General features: G+C 38.4%; 3 protein-coding genes across 3 annotated transcripts; 1 reads left to right on the forward strand and 2 right to left on the reverse strand.

The window, feature by feature from the left end:
* Positions 1–3,182: 3,182 nt before the first annotated feature.
* LOC110802855 (G2/mitotic-specific cyclin S13-7) lies at positions 3,183–6,082 on the reverse strand. The gene is made up of 9 exons (XM_022008316.2): positions 5,896–6,082; positions 5,281–5,416; positions 5,129–5,189; positions 4,815–5,036; positions 4,596–4,721; positions 4,242–4,490; positions 4,000–4,158; positions 3,745–3,923; positions 3,183–3,638 (listed from the first exon to the last, which is right to left on the reverse strand). Exons 1-9 carry the CDS (start codon positions 5,924–5,926, stop codon positions 3,485–3,487), a joined length of 1,317 nt encoding a protein of 438 aa, XP_021864008.1. The 5' UTR covers positions 5,927–6,082; the 3' UTR covers positions 3,183–3,484.
* Positions 6,083–12,018: 5,936 nt separating this feature from the next.
* On the reverse strand, positions 12,019–13,230 carry LOC130463525 (uncharacterized). The gene has a single exon (XM_056832678.1). It carries the CDS (start codon positions 13,228–13,230, stop codon positions 12,019–12,021), a length of 1,212 nt encoding a protein of 403 aa, XP_056688656.1.
* A 5,890-nt stretch (positions 13,231–19,120) lies between these two features.
* On the forward strand, positions 19,121–21,641 carry LOC130463527 (uncharacterized). The gene is made up of 6 exons (XM_056832684.1): positions 19,121–19,124; positions 19,239–19,341; positions 20,829–20,882; positions 21,090–21,203; positions 21,308–21,446; positions 21,537–21,641. Exons 1-6 carry the CDS (start codon positions 19,121–19,123, stop codon positions 21,639–21,641), a joined length of 519 nt encoding a protein of 172 aa, XP_056688662.1.
* The last annotated feature ends 941 nt before the right edge of the window (positions 21,642–22,582 follow it).

A 22,582-nucleotide genomic window follows, 5' to 3' on the forward strand; every position in this document is an offset into this window, starting at 1 on the left:
TTTAAACTGCAGAATTTGATTTCCACAAATCGTTCACCTAAATCAATTTAATCAACCTAAAAGTTAAACCTAAAACAGAAATATAAGTAATAATCAAATAAAATTGTGGAATAACAAGATTTATATAGCGTTTAAGAGTGCTTTATTACATCCCCTGTTAGGAGCCTTTGAAAATCTTTATTCACTCTGCGTATTGCCCTACCTGGAAGCCTGGATGCACTTGGCGTGAATGCAAGGAAAAGAAACAAAAGAAAAAGAGGAGACATTGCTGCTGCTAGCAATGTAGCATCACTATGGGGATTGGAAAGTTAGCTTGTATGCCAGTGAGAAATGTAATTAAAAGAGGAGATAAAAGAGAAGTAGATCCATTCAGAAATCATGTTTTAGCAGCTTTGTTGTTGGGATAGTCTAGTCTCTCGAATGCAAGCTGGTTTCATTGGTTGGTTATCAATACGATTTCCCATTAATTTCTCTTCTGCAGTCTTATTTTTCTCCATTCCAGACCTTTCTTCTCTAATCTAAACCCATTCTTGCAGCAGGTGCGGCACTGCAACACACAAAAAAGAACCAACAAAACAAGAGATAAGAAATACAATTTAGGTAGCTTGTAATCTTAACGTGCATTAACTTGTTGTTGAGCCCTTTTATATTGAGGATTGCCGGTTGCTTACCCATATTTGTGGTATTCTTTACTCTTTACAATTAAAATCATAATATGTTCTCATAAGTCATAACCCGTGCTTTGTTCTCCTCTACAAGAAAGATTAACGTGTTCTCATAAGTCAAGCCCCAGTAATTCAGTATCTTAGTTCTTGTTTTGTCAAAGCCCCAAATTTTAATGGGCACAATTTAACCTGCAACATTAATATACAAATCCAATCAACAACCCTTTCTTTGTTAATTACTATCCAAATCCACAATGATATCCCCAAATTACCAACACTCAATTACCGAAAAAGCCTCAGTCGAGAACCCTAGTTTTCGAAAAACCCCCAATAAAACAACCCTAGTTTAACCAATCCTCCAATCGAAGAACCCTAATTTTTAAAACCCCCAATAAGAGAACCCTAATTTATAAAGAAACCCCCAATTTCACAACACAAAAACATCACAAAGAGAACATAGTGAAAAAGAATCGAGGGAGGAGTTAAGGAGAGAGATTACCTGTCATCACGGTTAAAGCTTCCAACCTTGGTCAACAATGGTAGAGAGCACAATTAAGAATTGAGGGAGGAGTGAATTCAAGAACAATCCATTTAAATTTGATGGCGCGTGAAGGATCTCGATCTACACCGAAGAACATTGCGGTGGCGCGCGAAGGAGATTGACCACCGCCGACTAGAGAGCAAGAGTAAGAACAGGGGAGAGGAGAGAACAGGGGAGAGGAGAGAGAAAGATAAGAAGTTTGAGATTTTTTTGGAATTTATGTCGAAAAACATCATTAAGGGCAAAATGGTAAATTGCAACTAACGGTAGACTAACGCCCGTTAGCTCCAAGTGCATCTCATGAACAGTACGAAAAAATAGGGGTATATTATGTGATTCGAAACACACGAGGGTATTTGGTGCATTTTTGCAAACCTCGGGGGCATTTCATGAAAAAACCGTAAAAACAACTTAGATAATTTTGGGTCAATTTCGCCCAATTTTTTAATTTTTTATCTGACCAATCAAAAAAATGTCTTTTTATATGAATAGCACTAAAATGAGTTTATTACTTGGTATAACTTTTTAGCATAAAAGACGTTTAATAAGTGAGGTTTTGAAAGTAAAATAGGCCAATAGGGTATCTAAAGCTATATACTTGTAATTAAATTGATTTTGCCAAATTTTGTTATAATTAACTTATGTCGACTTTCGTTGAGCATATTTGAGAGTGAGAATGAGAATGATTAAACCTTTATGGCGCTTGTTTAACGCTGTTTTTGTATTTGTTGACTCCTTACAAACAATGATCACCAGACAATCAAACACTAGTGACCCTATTTTTGTACTTGTTGACGCCTGACGAACAATGATCACTAGACAGTCAAACACTAGTGGGTGATGCATGATGCCGCATTTGAGCGTTTGTATTCAAGAGAGCATGAAAAAAAAGGAGATGATATAATGAGTAGGAAAACAAGAAATGATTTAGGTTGACGCGCTTATATATATTAGGAAAAAAAATTATCCGAATGAAATGGTTTATGTATACGAAGTACGTAGTATATATTAGGAAAAAAATTATCCGAATGAAATTTGTTTTTCTATTTGGAAATAAATTTTAAAAAATATTACTGTAGTCTACAATGAACGTTGATTTGGGATCAACTCAAAATCATCTCTCTTTTGTAACAGACATAAGACATCATTGTCTTAGAACAGAGACGGAGATAGGCGGGGGCGGGTAGGGGCGGGCCCGGCCCCCCAACAATTTTAAAAAATACTAATATAGTAATAAATACTAAAATATATCACTAAATGCTATTTGCTCAATGGTTATTTCTAGTTTAATAACTTATATAGGTAATAAATACTAAAATATATCACTAAATGCTATTTGCTCAGTGGTTATTTTTTTTTTTTGGCAAGTAAATATAAATTTTATTACCAAAATGAGGTGTTAAGAATAATACAACTTCACGTCAAAGATACACACAAGTGAGAACCTACTGGTAGTGCAATACATCAGTTTAGCTAGCCCCCTACCTTCTAGGAAGGGCTGGGAAAAACCATTCTTCGAATACAACAACACCTATACTCAGCAACTATAACCTAACAGGTCTAGAACCAAAGCTAAGACATTATAAGCATTTCCCTTTGAGCATCAGATGCCCTTACAACAACCTTAAACAGAATCTCCCTAAAAACTCCAGCCGGGAACTTGTAGCTTCCTTGAAAGACCTTAGCGTTCCTTTTCAGCCATATATGGTATACACATTCCCCAAACAACATCAAATACAACTTGTGTTTATCTCTTGTTCTTCGCCCACTCTTTATAGCCCAAGCTAGCTCAGTGGTTATTTCTAGTTTTAATAACTTATGTGTGGTCTAAAATTCGAAATCTTATACCATATCAATTTTTTTTAGTTTTATTTTTTTCCCCCTATTATTTTTAGTTCCATTTTTTTTCTCCCCCAACTTTGAATTCCTGGATCCGCCGCTGTTAGAGTATACTTTTCGTGGATTATCAAAAGACATAGTAACAAAGAAACCCATTTCACTTATCGTGCAAAAAAAGTTACTCGTTTCAAATGGAAGCTGATCGTATAAAAAAATTGTACAACCATATAAAAAGCTGATCAGACTGCTCAGTTAGACATAAAAAATCAGCAAATTGAACTACAAATTATTCTACTCATATATGATTGATGAGAGTTGTACACTTTCATCAACATAAATGAAATCTAATCATACTACTACTTGGATAAGTTTTCTATGCTGTCATCAGCAATGACAAAAGAGTTTAAATCAATCTAAAGAATCATAACTAATAATATCATCAAACTAACGACGAACTCAACGCCAAGAGAGACTTTGGTGGTGAGCAAAATGCCACAGCACATTTTTCAGACTTTGAGTATTTCTTGTAGACAGTTTGCAGTCTGTGTCCAGCGGCTACTGAATGCAGGTTAGCCAGCATCTTTGCACATTCCCTGATAGTATCATCAACAAAAACGCCAAAATCAAGTCAGTTTTAATCGAGTAGTAATACAGGCAAAATTATATATATAACCAGAAGTTTTTTGTCAAGGAAATTACATGAGTTGTGACTCTGAAAATCCGGAGTAAGTCCTGAGAGTTTCGGTCCAAACAGGTGCCTTGAACAAGGTGTGCCGAGCAACGTAGACAGCCGAGGCAGCAACCATTGATGGACAAAAGGAAATTGAACCATAATTCATCAGAGCAAGTTCAGCTAGGAAATAGACCAGGTTCTCCATCTGCAATTTTTACAACAAGTCAGAATAACCACAATATGTTTCCAGAAAATGGACAGGTTTATAAACTGATACTCACTTCGTTGTCAGGAATCGAGGCCTTGATGTAGCGCGAAAGGAACACATAAGGTGTAGGAACAGTAATATACCACTCTAGCTTGCCTAATATGGCCTTCTCCATTTTTAGAATCTGTTCATTACTGTATGCACTTTCTGATATGGTCACAAAGTCATTAACCTGAAATGTTTACAAGTATTAAAAAAAATCAAGGGTTTCAAACTTTGCTGCATGCACTTTCTTATATGTAACTTCTGCAGTACCTCAGGAGCCCAGATTTCTTCATACTTGCAGGCAATTAACATAGCACCAATACCCACAAGCTGCAGTTCTCTCCTTGGAACAGCTTTCGCTGACAGAAATCGATCAACCAAGTTAATGGTAAGATAAAGGGTCTCAGGCATAAGCTCAAATCTGTTGTGTACTTCAATCAACCAATCAACTAAGATTGCCCTCATTTTTTCGTTGATTTCGGGTTGCGAGTTCATGTAGTCATGAGGCCTGCTCTCATTCTACAATTAAAAAAAAAATCAAGAACAATCCATCAATCCTTCGCTTCATATAACAAGAACCATGATCATCTAAGGTTCTAAAATTGGATTAAATCTGATTTATACCTCAGCTATCTTATAGAAAGTGTAGATATCTTCAACATATTCCACCACAGCTAACTCATTATCAACATCAGAAGCATCAATGTCAACTATTGGTTCCTTTGGCTTATTAGTCAGACCACAAGCAGCCTAAAACCCCACAAAAAAAATAGCTTATTCAGAATCACATTGTCACACTTCTTTCTTACACAATTATAACAGGAAATTAGTCGACATTTATACCTTGCTCCTAGCAGTGAGTACAGCAGTCATAGTAGGAACCTTCTTCTTCTTCTTATAACCAGCTGATCTATCATTATGAGGCACCAACTTCTCCTGTTTTAGTTCCTCTGTATCAGGGCTGATCTCAATGACTTCCACTGGTTTTGGTTTCATCGTCAGGACCGCCCTCTTCACCGGTGGCTTGGGCACCACCACTGCCTTTCCCACCACTCCCTGAGCAGCCTGCAACATCAAAATTCAATATCAATATCATCCCAACAAAGACGATATTAACAATAAATCAACCCAAGTCAATTAAAGATTTGATTTTGGACCTTCTTGATCCTGTTATCTCCTGCAGCCTGTGCATTAGCAAGTAATTTGGCCCCAAAACTCCTGTAAACACAACAAGTAAATTTAGGGTTAGAAAATCAAACGCGAAATCATTTGAAAAATTGCATAGAAATTCAATTGATTTGGGGAAAACCTTGTAATGGGTCTTTGTGGTTTGCCTTCAACATCGCGAATTGTAACGAGATTTCCTATATCATTCAGGGCCTTTCTATTTCTTCCCTGTCCTTCTACTGCGTTCGTTTGCTTTCCGCCATTATTATTACCTTCGACTGCAAAATTATATTGCGAATTTTAATATTTCAAAAATCAAAAGAAATCTTGATACTTTATTTAAACACAGGATTTGGGGTAAAATTAATTTAACCCAAAATATGATTGACGAACAAGAAATTTCAAGTTCCAAACAGAAAATTTTGACTTGAATCATTAGTAGTTAATATCAGTAAAATTATATTGCGATTTTTAACATTTCAAAAATCAAAAGGAATCTTGATACTCTATTTAAACAAAGGATTTGGGGTAAAACAGAAAATTTTGACTTGAATCATTAGTAGTTAATATCAATAAAACCCAGATAAAAAAATTAGAGATGATAATTCAGAAATCATGAAAAATCGAACTTGAAATTACGATCGACATACATGATTTGTCGATTTCATATGGATTATTTTAAGATTAAACAAAATCATACATCAAATCAAAATCGCAGAAACTGAAGAATCCATTAAGAGAATATAGAAAGATGTACCATGTTGGGGGAGAATTACTCTGGACGCCATTGATTTTAGTGGAAGAAGAAAGATTGGAGGATCAAACCAGCAAGTAAACAGAGGATTGTTGTTACTTTCTCTTTCTTCCCCTCTCTCTCTTCTTCTGGTGTTGTAGTGAGAATGTGTAAGATGAAGATGGGTTTACAGCGCTTGTGAATGCCCTATTTTGTAAGATGGAAGGAAGGATGAATCTTTCTAACGGTCATATTATTCGAAATTATAGCCGTTGGGTGACTTGTCTAAACGAGGGCACAAAAGGGACAATAAAAAAATTGAACAGATTAGGAAACTAATCCCTTCCTAAAAAAGAAATATATCAAAGCAAATAATATATCAAATAATAATATAATTTGCCATATAAACATTCAACGTATCAAATTGAGTTTAACATCAATATATTTAATAAAGTCCCGTTTCAATTATTATACACAAATATTAAGTAAAAAAACCGTATCAAAATAAATCAATGCACGAAATACTACGTTTTTTTGTGTGCAAATGAATCGAAAAGGCAATACGAATTACAAATAGGGACAAGGAAATTCGAATCTGAGTCCTATCTAAACATATCCGCAGACTTAATCACTACGCTAAAACCTCATTGGGACACGAAACACTACGTGGTTGATTAGTATTCCTCTCCCCAATTTATAATGTCTCATTTGCACCAAAATATAATACGAAGTGGCCGTAAAAAAAGGTTATATGCATCTATGTGAGTTGAAAATAGTCAATCACTACTACAAGAATAGTCAAAGAGACCTTTAAAAAAAGACCCATTGATGAACATAACGGGTCTTTTAACTATAAGAGATCTATTATTAAAGATAAGGTAGACGAAGTGCATCTGAAACTCAGTTTGGTTAAGACCAAGTTTAGGCGAGGGTCTAACGAGCCCCAGAGTGATAACATTTGACTTAAGAGTCATCACTAGAAATGCCAATAGTTCCCTCACGAGTCATTGGTAATCCATTGCCTTGAATTAACTTCTCACAGAGTAATTGAAGACGTTCAGATGGTGAAATGGAGTTTTTCGAAAACAGATACTTAACTTGATTTTTTTTGAGGACGGAATACAGGATATGGAATGACAACGGAATATAGAATACGGGATGACAACAGAATATGGAATACCGAATGACAACGAAATACGGAATAGGAAATAAAGAATATGGAATACGGAATATGGAATACAGAATACGGAACATAGAATATAGAATATAGAATGCGGAATACAGAATACAGAATACAGAATGTAGAATACAAAATACAAAATACAGACTACAGAATACGAAATATAGAATGAAGAATACGGAATACGAAATGCGAAATGCAGAGCACGGAATACTAGCATTTTTATTAATGAGGAATGGACAAACCTCGTAACAGAATACGAAATACGGAATGCGGAATGCAGAATGCAGAATACTGGTGTTGTGGGATCTTTTACGGTGATGACGTGTCACGCGTTCCTCGGAGGTATCAAGTATGCGCTGGCACGATCTTCTGGCAACCTGCAAAATAAGAATATTCCCGTAGGAATATTCCCTCCGATGCCTAAGTAAGTATAGGCTAGAGAGAGAAGTAATTTGTAGAAAGAAGGCAGAGCAAAGATAGTTAATGTAGGTGGGAATGAATTGAATGCCCCTTTTTACCTAGGGATTTGCACTATTTATAGTGCTAGGCTTTATTGGGAATTGATCCCTAAACCCTGGCTGCATGATTGGGTGCTCTCTGAGATTGGGACATGTGTCCAATAGTAGGAGGTCTGATTTAGACCTGATGAACCCTTTAAGCTTGGGCTTTTATCATGGATAACTTGAGATTTAACCGAGCAAATAGGCCTCCTTGGCCTAAGTGATGGATCTTGGCCCTGGATATGAACACTGGTGTTGTAGGGATTTGAGGTATGTGTGCTCGGGGACCTTTGGGCCTCCCTTTTGGGCTAACATAATAAAGCCATGTGTCACTCTTTAGTTCAGGCCACATCATTTGCCCCTCAAGGAGGGTGCCCCTCACCTATGTGGGGTAGTCTTCTTGACATGGTGGAGTGCCACATGTGGTTGCTTTTCAGGACCTGGTTTCCCCTTTAAAACCTCCAGAAATCGTTTATTTTCCTCTCATTTTCCTTTTGTTATTTCAAAGAGATTTTTAGAGAGAGAAAGCGATTTTCCCTTCGAAAATCTTCTTGTGCTTGCATTGGGTGCTCTTGGACTCTTCATTCATTGTTCTTAGAGGTTGGACGATTTTGCCTGAGAGTTTCAGCAGTTTGATCACTTATTGGTAAGTGTTCTTGTTAGTTTCCTGTTTCTTCATTTATGTGTGTATTTGAAGTTTTTTCCTTTTGATGCTTCTATTTCTTGGGGAGACCACCTATCGATCGTCGCACTCCTCTTGTGTCTGGACGGCGTCCTCGCTCTTCGCTTTTTCCTATTTTCTTAAGTCGGACGTCCTGTTCCTTATGGAGGGCGGCATGGCACGTATTAAACAGACGGCCAATGTGGGTGCATGGACAGCACCCCGAGAAGGGGACATCATGGTTCCCTTTTCGAACCCGTCCCATGGAAATAGGGGAGGAGTTAGTTCCTCACATCATTCAGGAGACGGGGGCTCCAGGGCGGCTCATTCTTCAAGGAGAAGAAAGAGTGTGGCTTGTCGTCCTCGTATCCCTCGTGAGGATTTTGAAGATGACTCTTCCAGCTCTTCGGACGAGGAGTTTTCCAAAAATCTTCCTCCCATGGTTCGTGGAAAAGAGGACGTGGACTTGTTTCCTTCTGACATCGTCCCAAGCAGGAAATGGTTGAGGTACCTAAAGGAGCAAGGACGTGACTTTGAGCGTTTCTTGCTCTTGCCTCGTGGTTTTAATTTTAGGTGTCCTCGTCCTCATAGTACTGTAGACCGTCTTTCTTTGGGAGAAGTTGTTGTCTATACGGCCGCCTTCCAATTGGGCCTTAGATTTCCTTTACACCCTTTTGTAATGGATGTTTTGGATGGTTTTGACATTGGCCTGACCCAGCTGACCCCTGATTTTTGGCTATATTTCCATATGTACGTTAAGTGACGTCACCCCCTCCTTTCCTTCTTTTCCTAGACTTGTAGATATCGCTCCTTCTTCTCGTTCCCCCCATGGGTGGTTTACCCTGTATAGTAGGCGGGGTTATAAGACGGTAGTGGGTAAGTCTTCCAGCTGGGTATGGTGGAGGACCAAGTGGTCCATTATCCGAATGGAGGATCTTCCCCTCTCAGAGCGTCTTTCTCGCTGGAATTACCGGCCTCGCTTCTTGTCCAAAACTGACGCCTATCATCGCCTTCTTTCGAAGGAATGGAGGCTGGTAAAGCCTTTGTTTCAGGCCGAGATGTATCGGCTGTCTGCAAAGAGTCACGCGTGGGTGCCTAACAGTTGGCTTCCCTATGTGGGACAGTTCACCAACATGGCCTTCCTTGCGGCCGTTGGTATCTGCCCTTATTTACATAGAGGTAGTATTGTGTTCAATTTGTTTTTCGTTAATAACCTTATTTTTCTTGTTCCTCGCTAATCCCCTTGGCTTGTGTAGATTCTGCTATGAGTCGTTTGTCCCCAGAAGATAAGGGATTGGTGGAGATGCCTACCTGGTTGTCCCAGGTGTACACGGACGACGTCTTCAAAGCCGTGGAGGCGAAGAGGAAGGAATCCTCGAAGGAGTCGGATGAGGCGGCTTCTGGTGACTCTCCCAAGGTACATTTTATTCAGTTGGATGCGTTCTAGAGTCTTTAAAGTTTAGGCCGGCTTTTCACCTCTTCATTTTTAGGGGCCTACTTCATCGGTTACGAGGAAGCGTCCTGCCACTTCGTCAGTAGCCTCTAAGCCTAAGCGGCCCTTCTTCAAGAAGCTGAGCAGTACTGATGCTGCGGTGACCCCCGGGTTGAAGCCGTCAGCAACTCCGGCTGGGGGAGTGGGAGCTTCTGTTTCGCAAGTGGGAGACCTTCCTCCTGTACCAAAGGAGACGTCTCCCCTGGTGGCAGATGAGGGTGGTTCAGTGGCCAAGGTGGCTGCTGCTGAGGCTGCTGCTACTGAGGCTGCTGCAGATGTTGGCCGTGCTGCTGCTTCATCATCTAGGGAGAGGGTGAGCAGGGAGTCCAGGGATCTGCCTCCTGGTGGGGACGCGTCGATGCCTCTGGCTGCTTCGTCAACTGGTAAGCTCTGTGATACTTACGACGGCTTGCTAACTTGGTAATTTAGCATTTTTTATTGATGTATGCATGTTGGTCTAGGTGATATCTTCGAGCGGATGAGGCGGACCGAGGTAGCGCATATTCCTCCATCTGGCGGTTTTAGCTCGGAGGAAAAGGACAAAATCCTTTCTACCGTCTATGCCGCTATTCCCAAGGAGTATGTGAACTCTCTGCCTGGGATTGACCAGGGGTACTTCGGAGCCATGCAGTCCCTTGTGCTTGACGTGAGCATTCTCTTAATTTTTTTCACAAACTCTTTTTAGTTCCTCTCCTAATGTTTTGGAGTGAATTAAGCCTGTTCTGGTTCTTGACAGCTCTTTATCCGATGTGCCAAGGGTAGACAGTACCGCTTTGACATGCACTAAGAGATGTTGAACCATAAGGACCAAATTGAGAATCACGAGATGTACGCTGAGAAAATGGAAAGAATGATCAATGAGGACGTGGACGTGGCCATCAGGTCGGAGGCGGCTGTTCTGAAAAAGGCTGAGGAAGATGCTCATGGTTATGAGAAGAAGTTGTTGGAGCACGAGGAGAAGCTGACTGCTCTTAGGACTGGGTATGCTGCCGTCTCAGAGCGGGTTACCAACTTCTCTTCCAAAGTGGACGCCCTGGAGAAGAAGCTCAAGGCCACCCAAGATGAGATTGAAACTATTCGGGGGGAAGCCGCCAGTTCCTTTAAGCTTGGGGAGGAGGCTATTCTGGAGAGTGCTCGGCGGGCTTGGGACCAGTCAATGGACGGGAAAAACTTTTCCTGGTGTAGACGCCGGATGTCGTACCAGATGGCCGTTTTGGCCGCTCAGCGCCTTGGGCTTGATCCCCCCGAGTTTTTTAGTGATGGGGAGGATGAGGACGTGGAGGAAGAGGAAGAGGAGGTAAACTCTCCAGAAGATCAAGACGTCCAGGATGGAAGCTCGACGACCCCTCATCCGTAGGCCGTTATATTTTACCGCTGATTTCTGTGGCACCGTAGGCGCTTGTAATAACATTGATTCCTTTGGGCATTATTTTATTTGGGTTTGTTGCGCCTTGTGCGCATGTATGAATGTTTTGTGCCTTCTGTGCACTTATGTCTTTATTCCATCTCAGTTTTGAACTGAATTTTTCAGGAACAAGTTTTCTTGCCCAATTGTGGACGGTTACCCCAGTGTTTTAGGTGATCAGTCTAATTTGGGGCGCTAATCTAGGCTACTCCTCAGGCCGTCAACCGATTAGTCTTTTGTGACGCCATCATTGGAGAGGGCGTCCATTTTGAATGACTGCTTTGTTGAGTCTTTTTTTGATTTTACGTCTTTAATATTGCTAATCAATTTAGGCCACTTCTCAAGCCGTCGTTCAATTAGCCACTTGTGACGCCACCAAGTTGGAGGGCGTCAATGTGGAGTGACTTCTTTGATTGAGTCAATTTCTTGCGTTTGTTATATGATTTTAAGTTCTTCATTTGATGTGTGGCTTGTTGGGCCATAAGGTTACCAGAGTTTTGATGGGAAGAATATTATCATAAAGTTAATATTTAGCTAAGCAGCGAAAGTAGATTGGCCGTTTTGTAGGCGCACATTACAAGCCTTTTTGTTGGCTCTTACACAATTGTTAGGCCGTTTTGTAGGCTTATGTTACATAAGGTATTCTGACTAATCTATTGAAATTCTAATCCCCAGCCACTTTTCTCTATCTTAACTGGGATACTCTCGCTGGCAGTTGGTGGTTCTTCTTCATACTTTCTCTTGCCTTTGATCCCGGCCAGGTCTTTCCTCCATGCTGATGGGTTAAGAGTTTGAGGTAGCAGTCTCTTGCTTGCTGTTGATCTCCATGTATAGTCCCGATTGCTCCGTCGTCACACACATACTTCAGGAGCATGAGATAGGTGACGACCACTGCCTTAATCTTGTTTAAGGTGGGACGTCCCAAATGACATTGTACGCCGTCAAGTCTTTGACGATTAGGAAGTCCACCCCCATTTTTCGTCCATCCTTACGTCCTCCAATCCGAACATGCAAGTTGATGACGCCTGCTGGGTGTATGATGCTTCCTCCAAAACCAATGATAGGGTAGTGGATGGTCTCTATGGTCTTAGGGTCGTGAGCTAGGCGACTTAGGCACTCCATGCTCATTATATCAGATGAACTTCCTATGTCTATCAAGATGCGTTTTACCCTCATGTTAGAGATTTTGATCTCGACCACGAGATGGTCGTCATGCGGGGTGGCTGCACGTCCACCATCCGATTCACATATTTCTATCCGAGGGAATGGGTCCACTGGTGATTTTCCTGATAACATTACCTGACCTAGACGGTGGGCATAATCTTTCTGTCCCCTCATGGTGGGCCCTCCAGCAGCTGGTCCTCCTGATATGACGGCTACAAATCCCCATTCGCTGTGATTTTCTTCTGTAGCTGAAACAGGTGACTTGTTTTTCTTGTACTGATTTTTTCCCGTGCCGTGAGTGCTTCTTTGAAAGTAGTTCTTTAGGTGCCCCTTGGAGGCTAGGCCGGCCAGGGCTCTCTTCAGGCATCTGCAATCCTTGGTGTCATGTCCTATATCTTCGTGGAACTGGCAATACAGCTTAAGATCTCGACTCTCAGGAGGAGATTTCATGGGAAAGGGTCGTTCAAGGTCGAACCTGGTCCCGACGTCCACTAGGAGTGTGAGAAGGTCTGTATTGTATTCGAAATATTCTCTCTCTTGTGGACGTCCTCTCTTCTGCCCGGGAGAATTGGTATCACACTCTTTCGAAAGAGCCCAAGTACCATTTACTCGTGGGACTTTCCTGTCTATCATCTCTTTCTTCCTTGAGGAGTCTGTCGCTTCTCCAGCCTTTCCATCCTTGGACGCACTGCATATCTCTGTTGCATGAATAAAGGCTTCGGCCTTGTCCAAGACTTCAGCCATTGTCCGGACACTTTTCTTAACCAAGTCAAACTTGAATGATTCTTTCTCCAGTCCTCTTATAAAATTATCGAAGGAGACGCCATCGGGCAGATCTGGGATATGTCCTACTTCTAGATTGAAGCGCTTAACATAGCTTCGCAAAGACTCTTCCTTTCCTTGTTGAATGCGTCCCAGGTGCATGCTTGTTTTCCTTTCTTCCTTGTATGCCATGAACCTGGTGGAGAACAAGATTTGTAGCTCGTTAAAGGAAGCAATTTATCCTGGGGGCAGTCGTTCAAACCATTTGGATGCTACTCCTTTAAGGGTAGCTGGGAAGTATTTGCACCATGTGTCCTCATTGGTTCCTTGAACATACATGTGGCGACGGTATGCAACTAGGTGCATGTCTGGGTCTGTGGCACCGTTATAAGCTTCAATGGTGGGAGTTTTGACTTTAGGTTCTTTCGGGGCATTCATTATGACCTCACAGAAGGGAGTGCTCATGTGTCTCAACGTCAACTTATTCAATCCCTGTTGGATATGATAAGTTGGTTCACGGCGGCTTGAGACCATACGAGGACGCATGCTCACTCTGTTTGGTGTCATCTGAGTTTGTCCTCGAGTAAAGGGGTAAAATGGAGGATCTTCCATAACTGGAGTAGATCCAATGTCTGATAATTCAGATTCGGCTTCATAGTGTTCTTGACGTCTCGAGGATGGCCGCAGAATGGCCGGTGGGTTTACCCGGGAAGGTTGTCGCGTGGCCTGTTCTCGCCGAGGCAGAAAGGCTTGATGGCCGCGGTCAATCTCCGAGCGTTCTGCCAAAGGACTGGCTCCTCGGCTAGCTTGAGGACGGGAACTTTCACTCCCCAGACGTTGGATCTGAGCGACATCCTGTTTATCCGATTGACACCTAGGCTGAGAGGCCTTTGCGGAGCCGTCCTGTCAGTGTTATAGATCAACATGTTCCTTCGTATTTCATCCTGCAACGTGGTGCTCATCTGCTCTCGGAAAGTTTGATTCATTTGTTGTTGGAACCCTGCTAGGATTTCACGCAGCGATCCTACCGAGACAACCAGGTCCAAGTTTTCATCCAGCACGACGTCCCTGACGCTGGGGCTTAGATGGCCGCCTGGTGGTGGTGCTTCCAGGTCTGGTTCCTCCTCCACAATTACCTCGGCTTCTTGAACTCGGCGCGGTGTGCTTCCAGCGTTGGCGACTCGGTTTGCTTCTTCTATATGGTGTTGGATCCTTTCCCGGGGTCGTCGCTCCCCTGATTCACCATTGTACTCTCCACCCTCAGATTGCGGTAAACTTGACATGGAAAGCCGACATTATAACGCCGTTGGATTGGGTTTTTGGAGCATGAATTTTGAATTTTGACTCGAAAATCCGGCATTATAACGCCGTTGGAAGGGGTTTTGAATTTGGGATTTGTGCGTGAGGCGTGTTTAGGGGTTTTGAATCAAATGGAGTGGCACTCCTAGAAGACCCTAAATCGGCAATTTTAGATGCATAAGGTTTGGATGATGCTCCTAGGGGCTAGGTTTCCTAATTGAAGGCTAATGGTTTTGGCAACGCTATAACTCGAGGTTAATCATTCACGTGTGCAAAGACGCCCACACAATGCACAAATAGCACGTTGTCACACTAACATGAATATGAATGCGACATGCATAGTTCTCAACCTAAGGTCGGTCTAAGTTTTGTATGATGCAAGTGGTCGGCTTGGGTGTCAAAAGGGTCCTTGACTAAGAGGCGGATCCGGCAACAATCGTTTCACCTCCACCAAGGAGACGTGTTTGTTGGCAAACGACCTCCATGCTTGACGTTAGGAACGTCAAGCAAATGTTAAGTTTCGGTTGGCTCGGGAATGGTCAGACACTTTGGTCAAGAACCGTATGGAGAATAACCATTTCGTTACCCCTGGGGCTAGCCCGAATGTAGAACACATTCATGTTGGGAAATGTAGAAATTCGTTTTGAACAAAATAGTATTTTCGAAAACATGCATGAGATGCCTAGAATCACAATTGTATTTGAATGTTGTACTTGAAAAGTTTACCTTTCGGCATTTGTTCTCGAAGTTTAGGAGCGCTCTTTCGAAGTTCAAAATTTGAGCCGAACTCCCACTCGAATACTTGGGCAGAAATGGGCAACTAGCCACTGGAAGCCACTGTGCTGATGGCAGGAAGCAGCGCCAGATGCAGGGGTGGCGCCCAGCGCTACTGCTGGCACTCAACACTTGAGCACAACAGTGGCATATTGCTCATAAGGTGCTCGCATACTCGAAATTTGAAGTTTGAAAATCCCCAGCGGAGTCGCCAGATTGTAGGGGTTATTTTTGTATAGAGTCATCCCTACGGTTTTTGAAATTTTGAACTTGAAGGAGTCGCCACCAAACATTTTAAGGGTCCGGTTTGGACGGACCAAAATTGCCTCTTTTGGATAAGGCATTGAATCTTGAAACCGAATGTGTGAGATTCGGGTACGGGAACGAACCGCTTATTTGGGCAAACTTTAAAAGTGCATTCAAATACAAGACAAGGATCATTTTCGTGAAATCCTAATCATGACACTAGGTTGGTTGAATCATGCATTTAGAACATTGTATTTGCTACTTGTACGTGGTCACTTTGCTTTATAGTTAAGGGAACCTAAGGTCGGTTTGTCCAAAAATTATCTTTGTTAAGCGTAATGTAACCTTTGTATGTTGTTGTATTTAGCATGTTGGGTGATGAAAACAATAAACATGTAAAGCATCATCACAAATAGGAATTATTGAAATGTGTACAACACCGTTTAGGTGCAAAACCACATCACCTTAAAAAAGGTGAGTAAAGGGTGCGGAATTGAAATAGCAAGCATATGAAATAAAGGTGCGATATTGAAAATGCGTTTTTGTCGCTACGATATTGAAAGTGCGTTATTGAAATTGCGATATTGAAAGTGCGATATTGAAATTGCGATATTGAAAGTGCGGTATTGAAAGTGCGATATTGAAATGACTATATTTAAATTGTATTAATGTACTTGAAATCCGAACGCCAAACAAGTACTTAACAATAAGTGTGTCCGATACGGGTTTAATTCTCTAAAAATCTTAACTTTAGATGAGTTGTTCATCATAAAGCATCATTGATTTTGATTATTGAAATAGACTTAAAATAGAACTTGAAATAGAACTTGAAATAGAACTTGAATATAGAACTTGAATATAGAAATTAGGAGGCTTGGTTCTTAAAGATTAGACATTTCATGCTTAAAAGGCTTCACCTTTAATATGCTCCATAACTTGAAATTGATTCTAGTTTAAGGAGAAGTTGATCTCACTTAAACATCATTGAATATTGAAAATAGAACTTGTATTTCAACATAGAAAATTTAATGTTTATATGTTCTAGTTTGAAAAAGGGTTTGCACTTTTCCAAACATCCTTGAACTTTGAAAAGATTTGTATTTTGTAAAATTGTATGATGATTGTTGTAAAAGGGAAACCTTTCAAGTATGAAAGTTCCTCATTTTACTAATCGTTTTCGAAAATAAAGCTTGAATATTGCATATTGATATAGAAAATGTGCTTAAAAAATCATTTGGGAGGAGTTTCAAGAGTGAAATCCTCTCAAAGGGCACCTTTGAACACTTTTCCTAGTTTATCATGAGTGTGCACTCAAATGAAAACATCATAGGAATTGAATTGAACTTAGAAAGGTAGAAAAGTAGAGAATATCATGATAATTTGATTAGGGATTCAGATTTACCTATTTAGGGTTATGTTAGTTTTCCGTTTTGTACTCCCAATTGCTTTGATATTTTAGAAAATTGTAGTGAGAATATAAAATTTGAAGCTTGAATTTTGTATTGGAATTTGAGAGGAAAAACCATAATTACGACGTTGTATTGTATTGTTCCCCTCCATTTGGGGTGAAAATGGGGGTTTAAATAGAACATTATCAGGCTAAACGCCAAGCTCGCCCAGCGCAAGGCCAACGTCTGGCGCTGGTGACGTGTCTTAGGTCTCGCCAAACAAGGACGATGGCACCATCCTTTTGCTTTGTTTTGTAGATTTGTACCTTTGTACGAGCTTGTACGAATTTAGAGCGTAGCTTTGCTTGGAGGTTAAGGCATTTTGCGTCTAAAAAAACTCCTTTTTGTACTCGGGTTTTGTATTTTGGATTCAGTTTTACGGGATGGGGCCCGGTATGCTCGGTTTTATGGGTCGGCGCCCGAATTTTGATTGCTTAATGGCATTTCGATTGGAAACGACCTTGTAAACCAATGGAGAGGTCCATTGGATGAGATTGTGTTTAGATTTTGAATTTTATATTTGAAAATTGAATTTTGTACCGAGTTCCGGAATGGGAACGGGCTCGGGGATTGGACTTTGGATTTTGGAATATATCTTAGCAATTAGGACATCCACATGGAGTTGTACCAACCACCTAGCAAGGATAATGGTTTCGTCATCATTCCATTAGGGGAGACACGTATTAGGTGTCTACAATAGTATAAATAAAACAAATTTATTTTCCCTTTTACAAAACAAAACAAAATAAAACAAAAAAAACGATTTAAAAAAAAATTATTCTTAACTAAAATTTTAAATGCATAAATTATTGATATGCAAATAGATAAATGTTAGTAATGATGTTACAAACATCATTGCAATAACTTTAATTAAGTACTTCAACGTACTAATATAAATTTTTTTACAACAAGTAACGAGTAGTAAATTGGATAAAGGAAGTAATGTAGAATGCCATACTTGTTAAGTGTTGTAATTTTAGGCAATAATATGATAAAATAGTAATTTTACATTCACTTTCTCAAACCTCTAATTCCAAAAGGCTCAAGCTTTTTGAGAATTAACTTTTTCATCCCAAAACTCTATTCCAAACCTCTCATAACCAAACACTCCCAACTAACTTTTTGAAAAAGTCAAACCTCTAATTCACCTCAAAAAACTCTTTTTCCTTCGAACCTCTCCTAACCGAACACCTCTTTGTCTTTTTATTTTAGGGATTATTTTTAGTCATTTGTAATTGAATGTTATGTAAATGTTTGATATTATTTGTTGGCTTTCATTGTTCATGTTTAGTGTGTTTGAACCTGTTTAAGCGGTTGATTTCTTGTTTATGTTGGTGAATTTATGGTGATAATGAAAACTAGTAAAGTTTTTGATAATTAATATGAGCGTGGGTTGGTCGAGCAACTCCAATGGTGAGATACAAGATGTTGTGGCTAAGTTTGTCACATTAAATTTCTAACTACAATTGATTAAAACTACAAATTATCACATTGGTGGACTACAATACTTTGTAGCTCCCTATAATTTTTAATTTAAATAATTTATTTATTTGAGATTGTTTTTTGAGCTACCTAGTCCTAAATAGCTACAAGGTTTTAACAGTTAATTATATCATTGTTATATTAATAGTGGGCTACCTACTCACATACTCATTTTTTTTTGTGAGCAGGTCCATTTTATAATCATTGGAGTTGCTGTTAGTGGAGTATAATCCATATTTCTTTGACATTTTCCAATCCAAATGTAACTTGAGTGAAGCAGATACATATATCCCCTGGGTATGGAATAGTGTCATACCTTGGGCTCCCATTGGTTGTTTTAACATAAGCAACTCCACATAGGATTTAAATCTAAATCTAAAATAGCAACCCCACATGAAATTTATAAATCTAAACCAATTACAGCCCATGGTATGGCACTATTCCATACTCAGCAACACTCGGATTATACAGGCGGGTGCACGTTGCTCTTCGTGCACCTGCCCAAAAACGCAAAAATTAAACAATAAAACGCAACAACACTAAAACCGCAAAAAAAAAAAACGGTGAAAATAAATCAGAAAAGAACATTAACAAGTATACTAAAATAACAATAACAAAAACACAAAAAGAACACTAATATAAAAAGACAAAAGTAAAAATATAGAAAGGAACCGTTATTTATTTCTCTAAAAAACATTGGTATAAATACCCAAATTGCAAAATACAGTGTTACATGCAACTTCTCAAAAACCGATTTCATAAAAAACATTCTCAACTTCCTTCTACATTCTACTGCTTTTCTAACTCAATTCAAACTCAATTTCTACAACAAAATGGGTAGAGCGAACAAATCAGACGAACCAAAAACGTCTGTTGAGTAAGTTGATTTTTTTTCTTCCAATTTTGGTTTATTTAAACTCAATTCTTATTATTTTGGCAATTATACTAAAGAATTTGCAATTGTAAACAAAAGTGATGAGATTCCTCTGAAGGATTTTTTGAAAAAGAAGAACAAAGAAATTTCCAAACAAGAAGAAGAAAATCCGGAAGAGAAGTAAGTTGTTTGTTTCAATTTTAATTTGAAAATCCAGATCTATATTTAAATTTAAATTGTTCTTCTACATCGAATTTGTGTTCTAACCACCAAAATGGCGATATTATTCTAGTTTATGCATTTTATATTTAAATTCCGTAACAATTTAGGAGTAAAATTTGTAAAATGTTAGATGTTCTTTTAAAATCTTAATTTGTTCTTTTTCAACCGTTTTATGTTCTAATTAAAAATAGAACGACGAACCTTTGATGAACTATATAACCAGATCTATATTTTGTGTTGTTCCTTTAAGTGATGAAATTGTTCTTTTTCAATCATTCTATTTCTAACTAGAATATAAAACGACGAATTTTTGATGTACTTTAAAATCAGATATATATTTTTTTCTTGTTCTTTTAAGTGCTGGAATTGTTCTTATCCAACCAATTTATGTTCAAACTAGAAAATAAAACGACGAATTTTTGATGTACTTTAAAACCAGATCTATATTCTTTCTTGTTCTTTTAAGTGCTGAAATTGTTCTTTTCTAACTAATTTATGTTCTAATTAAAAAATAAAACGACGAACTTTTGATGAACTTTAAATCACAAAAAAAACATTAACAAAAACACAAAAAGAACACTAATATAAAAAGACAAAAGTACAAATATAAAACCACATCTATATTTTTACTAGTTCTTTTAAGTTCTGCAAATGTTCTTTTCCTGCCAATATATGTTCTAATTAAAAAAATAACATGGCGTTGAATTTTAAAAGTCGTTAGTGCACATCTGATACAATTTATTTTTTAAGATTAAAAATATGCTTTAATTCCGTTATTTTATTCATCAAAAAATATATGAAAACAACACTTTAAATATGTAAAAAGAACAATTGCTCATTCTATAAAAGAACACACTATTTTGATGCCACAGAAATAGAAAGTTATAAGAAAAGAACATTAAAATTAAAAAAGAACATAGAATTAAGACGAGAAAATTTACCTTAATCACTCGATGTACCTTCATCAACAACATAAACCTCTGATGCAGATGCTTCTTCAACCACTACTACTTCTTTAGACACTAATTTTCAACAAAAAATAGCTAAATTGAAATAGTATTTTGATTAATAAACTAGTTTTTTGTAAACGTAAGTCAATTAAAATCACATTTCAGAGAAAGAAGGAGGAGAAAATTTGTTTTGAACTTTCTCTCTCATAAAATCTATCTTCTGTTGGGAGAAACTAAAAACTCTCCTCTTTCTCTCTCAAGAATGTGTTTCTAAAATGACAAGTTATGAATCCAATAGGAGAAATATTATATACATAGGAAATGAAAAATAAAAGAAATAACAAAAAAGAGGGGGAAGGAGAAGAAATACAAGCCATGTTCATCATAAGAACGGTGCACTTGTTTTTTTTTTTTTTTTTTGTGTTTTGTTGTTCTGTTCTTTTATGTTTATTAGATATAAGTCTTAATGTTCTTTTATGTTTGTTCTTTTTTCAGAATGTACAGTATTGAAGAGCAAAGGAAGCTCATACTTGACCAGCAACAAATGCTGTTAAATATTCAAAAATAGCTCAAAGAACAAGAAGAGAGGTTGAATGCACAGACCAACGCCTCAAACGAACAAAAAGAGGATGAACGTCTAGAACCCCAACCAAAAAAGAGGAAAATTACTTTTCGATCGAGGTATATTCTATATTTATTAGTTCTACATATCATATCCTTTATAATCATAAAAAAAAATATTTCTTTGATTATTAGAGTAAAAGAAGATGATGCACAGAAGGTTGATGAACAGCCTGAAATTGAGAGTAAAGAAGAAACAGTGAAAAAAGGAACATCAAAGAAAACTGTTCCAAATAGAAAGAGAACAAGGTAATTTTTGATTTTTTAATTATTCTTTCATTTTTTGACAAAGTTCTTTTAATATTTTATTATGTACTTTCTTTATCACTAATGTTCTTTTGGTTTCTAAACAGATTACAAATATATAAGGAAGAATTCCCTGAGACGATAAAAGAAGTCAAGGAGGAATTTGAGGCTCTACACAAGAAAGACACTGCCCTGGTTGTTAAGAAGGGGAAAGAAATTTCTAAGAAACAGACAGTCGTGTCTAAGGTAAAACTTCAAATATTTTTCTTGAAAACGGATTTACTTAACACATTTATATAATAAAATATGATAATACAATTTGTTTTTTATGTTCAGAAGGGAAAACATATTGTTGTTCATTCTGATTATGAAGAGGATGAAGAAGAACTGGAAGAAGAGTCAATATCTTCCCCTGCCCCTTTGATGAAGAAGGTCAAATAACTCACTCTATATCTGTGTTCTTTTATTATTCTTTAATGTTCTTTTAAAATATACCTAATGTTCTTTTCTTTTCATTTAGCTCTGAAAGCTGGTATAAGCAAACAATTGTTGCTTATTGTGTTCTATTTCGTACATTTACTGTTCTTTTACACTCTAACTAATGATCTTTTCTCTTTTGTTTCTGTTTTTCCGAGAGGTAATGATACAATGATTGCTGATAAAGAAATGGATGTGAAGGAAGAAGAAAAACCTTTGATTGATGCCAAAGAAAAGCCTCATGAGCGCAAATTGAACGTGAGGCAAACTGCGCAAATGCTAATGCGCTTTTTGAAAGGAATTTCATCTGATTCAACTATCAATAGGGCAAAACAACAAGCTTCACAGAGTTAGGGTTCAGATCTTTTCTAAACCTTGACATACCACCAAATGTAAATCCATTCCCGTACGAGTTGCTTTCCCATTTCAACTCTTCAACCCGGGCCCTAGATCTACAAAATTCTTCTTTTGGAATTACAATAGGCCTGGGGGATGTACCTTGTGTATGGTATCCCTATTGGAGGAGACCCGGTAATAGAATGGACAGATGAAGCAGATCCAGCGGTAAAGAAAGTATTTTCTGATTTTTGGAAATATTGGCATGTGCAATCTGGATGCCCAAAATTGGTGACAATGATAGAAAAACTAGTCAGAGAAACCACTAAAGTTGATAATAAATGGAAAAGATCTTTCCTCGTGGTTGTTGTTAGCACGATGATCAAATCCACTACCAACATATCTGTACAATTCAAATTCTTTTCTTTCTACTTAATGTTTTTTTGCCTATCTTTACTGTTCTTTTTTTTTTATTCTTTTAATTTTTAGTTGTAGACATGATTCTTATGTTGTGTACGTACCTTTATTTGGATTTAAGTTGTGTTCTTTTTTAATTTAATGTTCTTTTC

Source organism: Spinacia oleracea, chromosome 1, assembly GCF_020520425.1.
Source record: "Spinacia oleracea cultivar Varoflay chromosome 1, BTI_SOV_V1, whole genome shotgun sequence".
Lineage (NCBI taxonomy): Eukaryota > Viridiplantae > Streptophyta > Magnoliopsida > Caryophyllales > Amaranthaceae > Spinacia > Spinacia oleracea.

Excerpts from the sequence above, each read along its gene's own strand:
- LOC110802855 (XM_022008316.2), bottom strand. The coding sequence starts at position 5,926 with ATGGCGTCCAGAGTAATTCTCCCCCAACATG. Across the intron at positions 5,037-5,128 it reads GAGATAACAGGATCAAGAAG|GCTGCTCAGGGAGTGGTGGG; the intron begins GTCCAAAATCAA and ends TTGATGTTGCAG. Across the intron at positions 3,639-3,744 it reads TTTTCAGAGTCACAACTCAT|GGAATGTGCAAAGATGCTGG; the intron begins GTAATTTCCTTG and ends TGATACTATCAG.
- LOC130463525 (XM_056832678.1), bottom strand. The coding sequence starts at position 13,230 with ATGGCATACAAGGAAGAAAGGAAAACAAGCATGCACCTGGGACGCATT.
- LOC130463527 (XM_056832684.1), top strand. Across the intron at positions 21,204-21,307 it reads CCAAATAGAAAGAGAACAAG|ATTACAAATATATAAGGAAG; the intron begins GTAATTTTTGAT and ends GTTTCTAAACAG. Across the intron at positions 21,447-21,536 it reads AACAGACAGTCGTGTCTAAG|AAGGGAAAACATATTGTTGT; the intron begins GTAAAACTTCAA and ends TTTTATGTTCAG.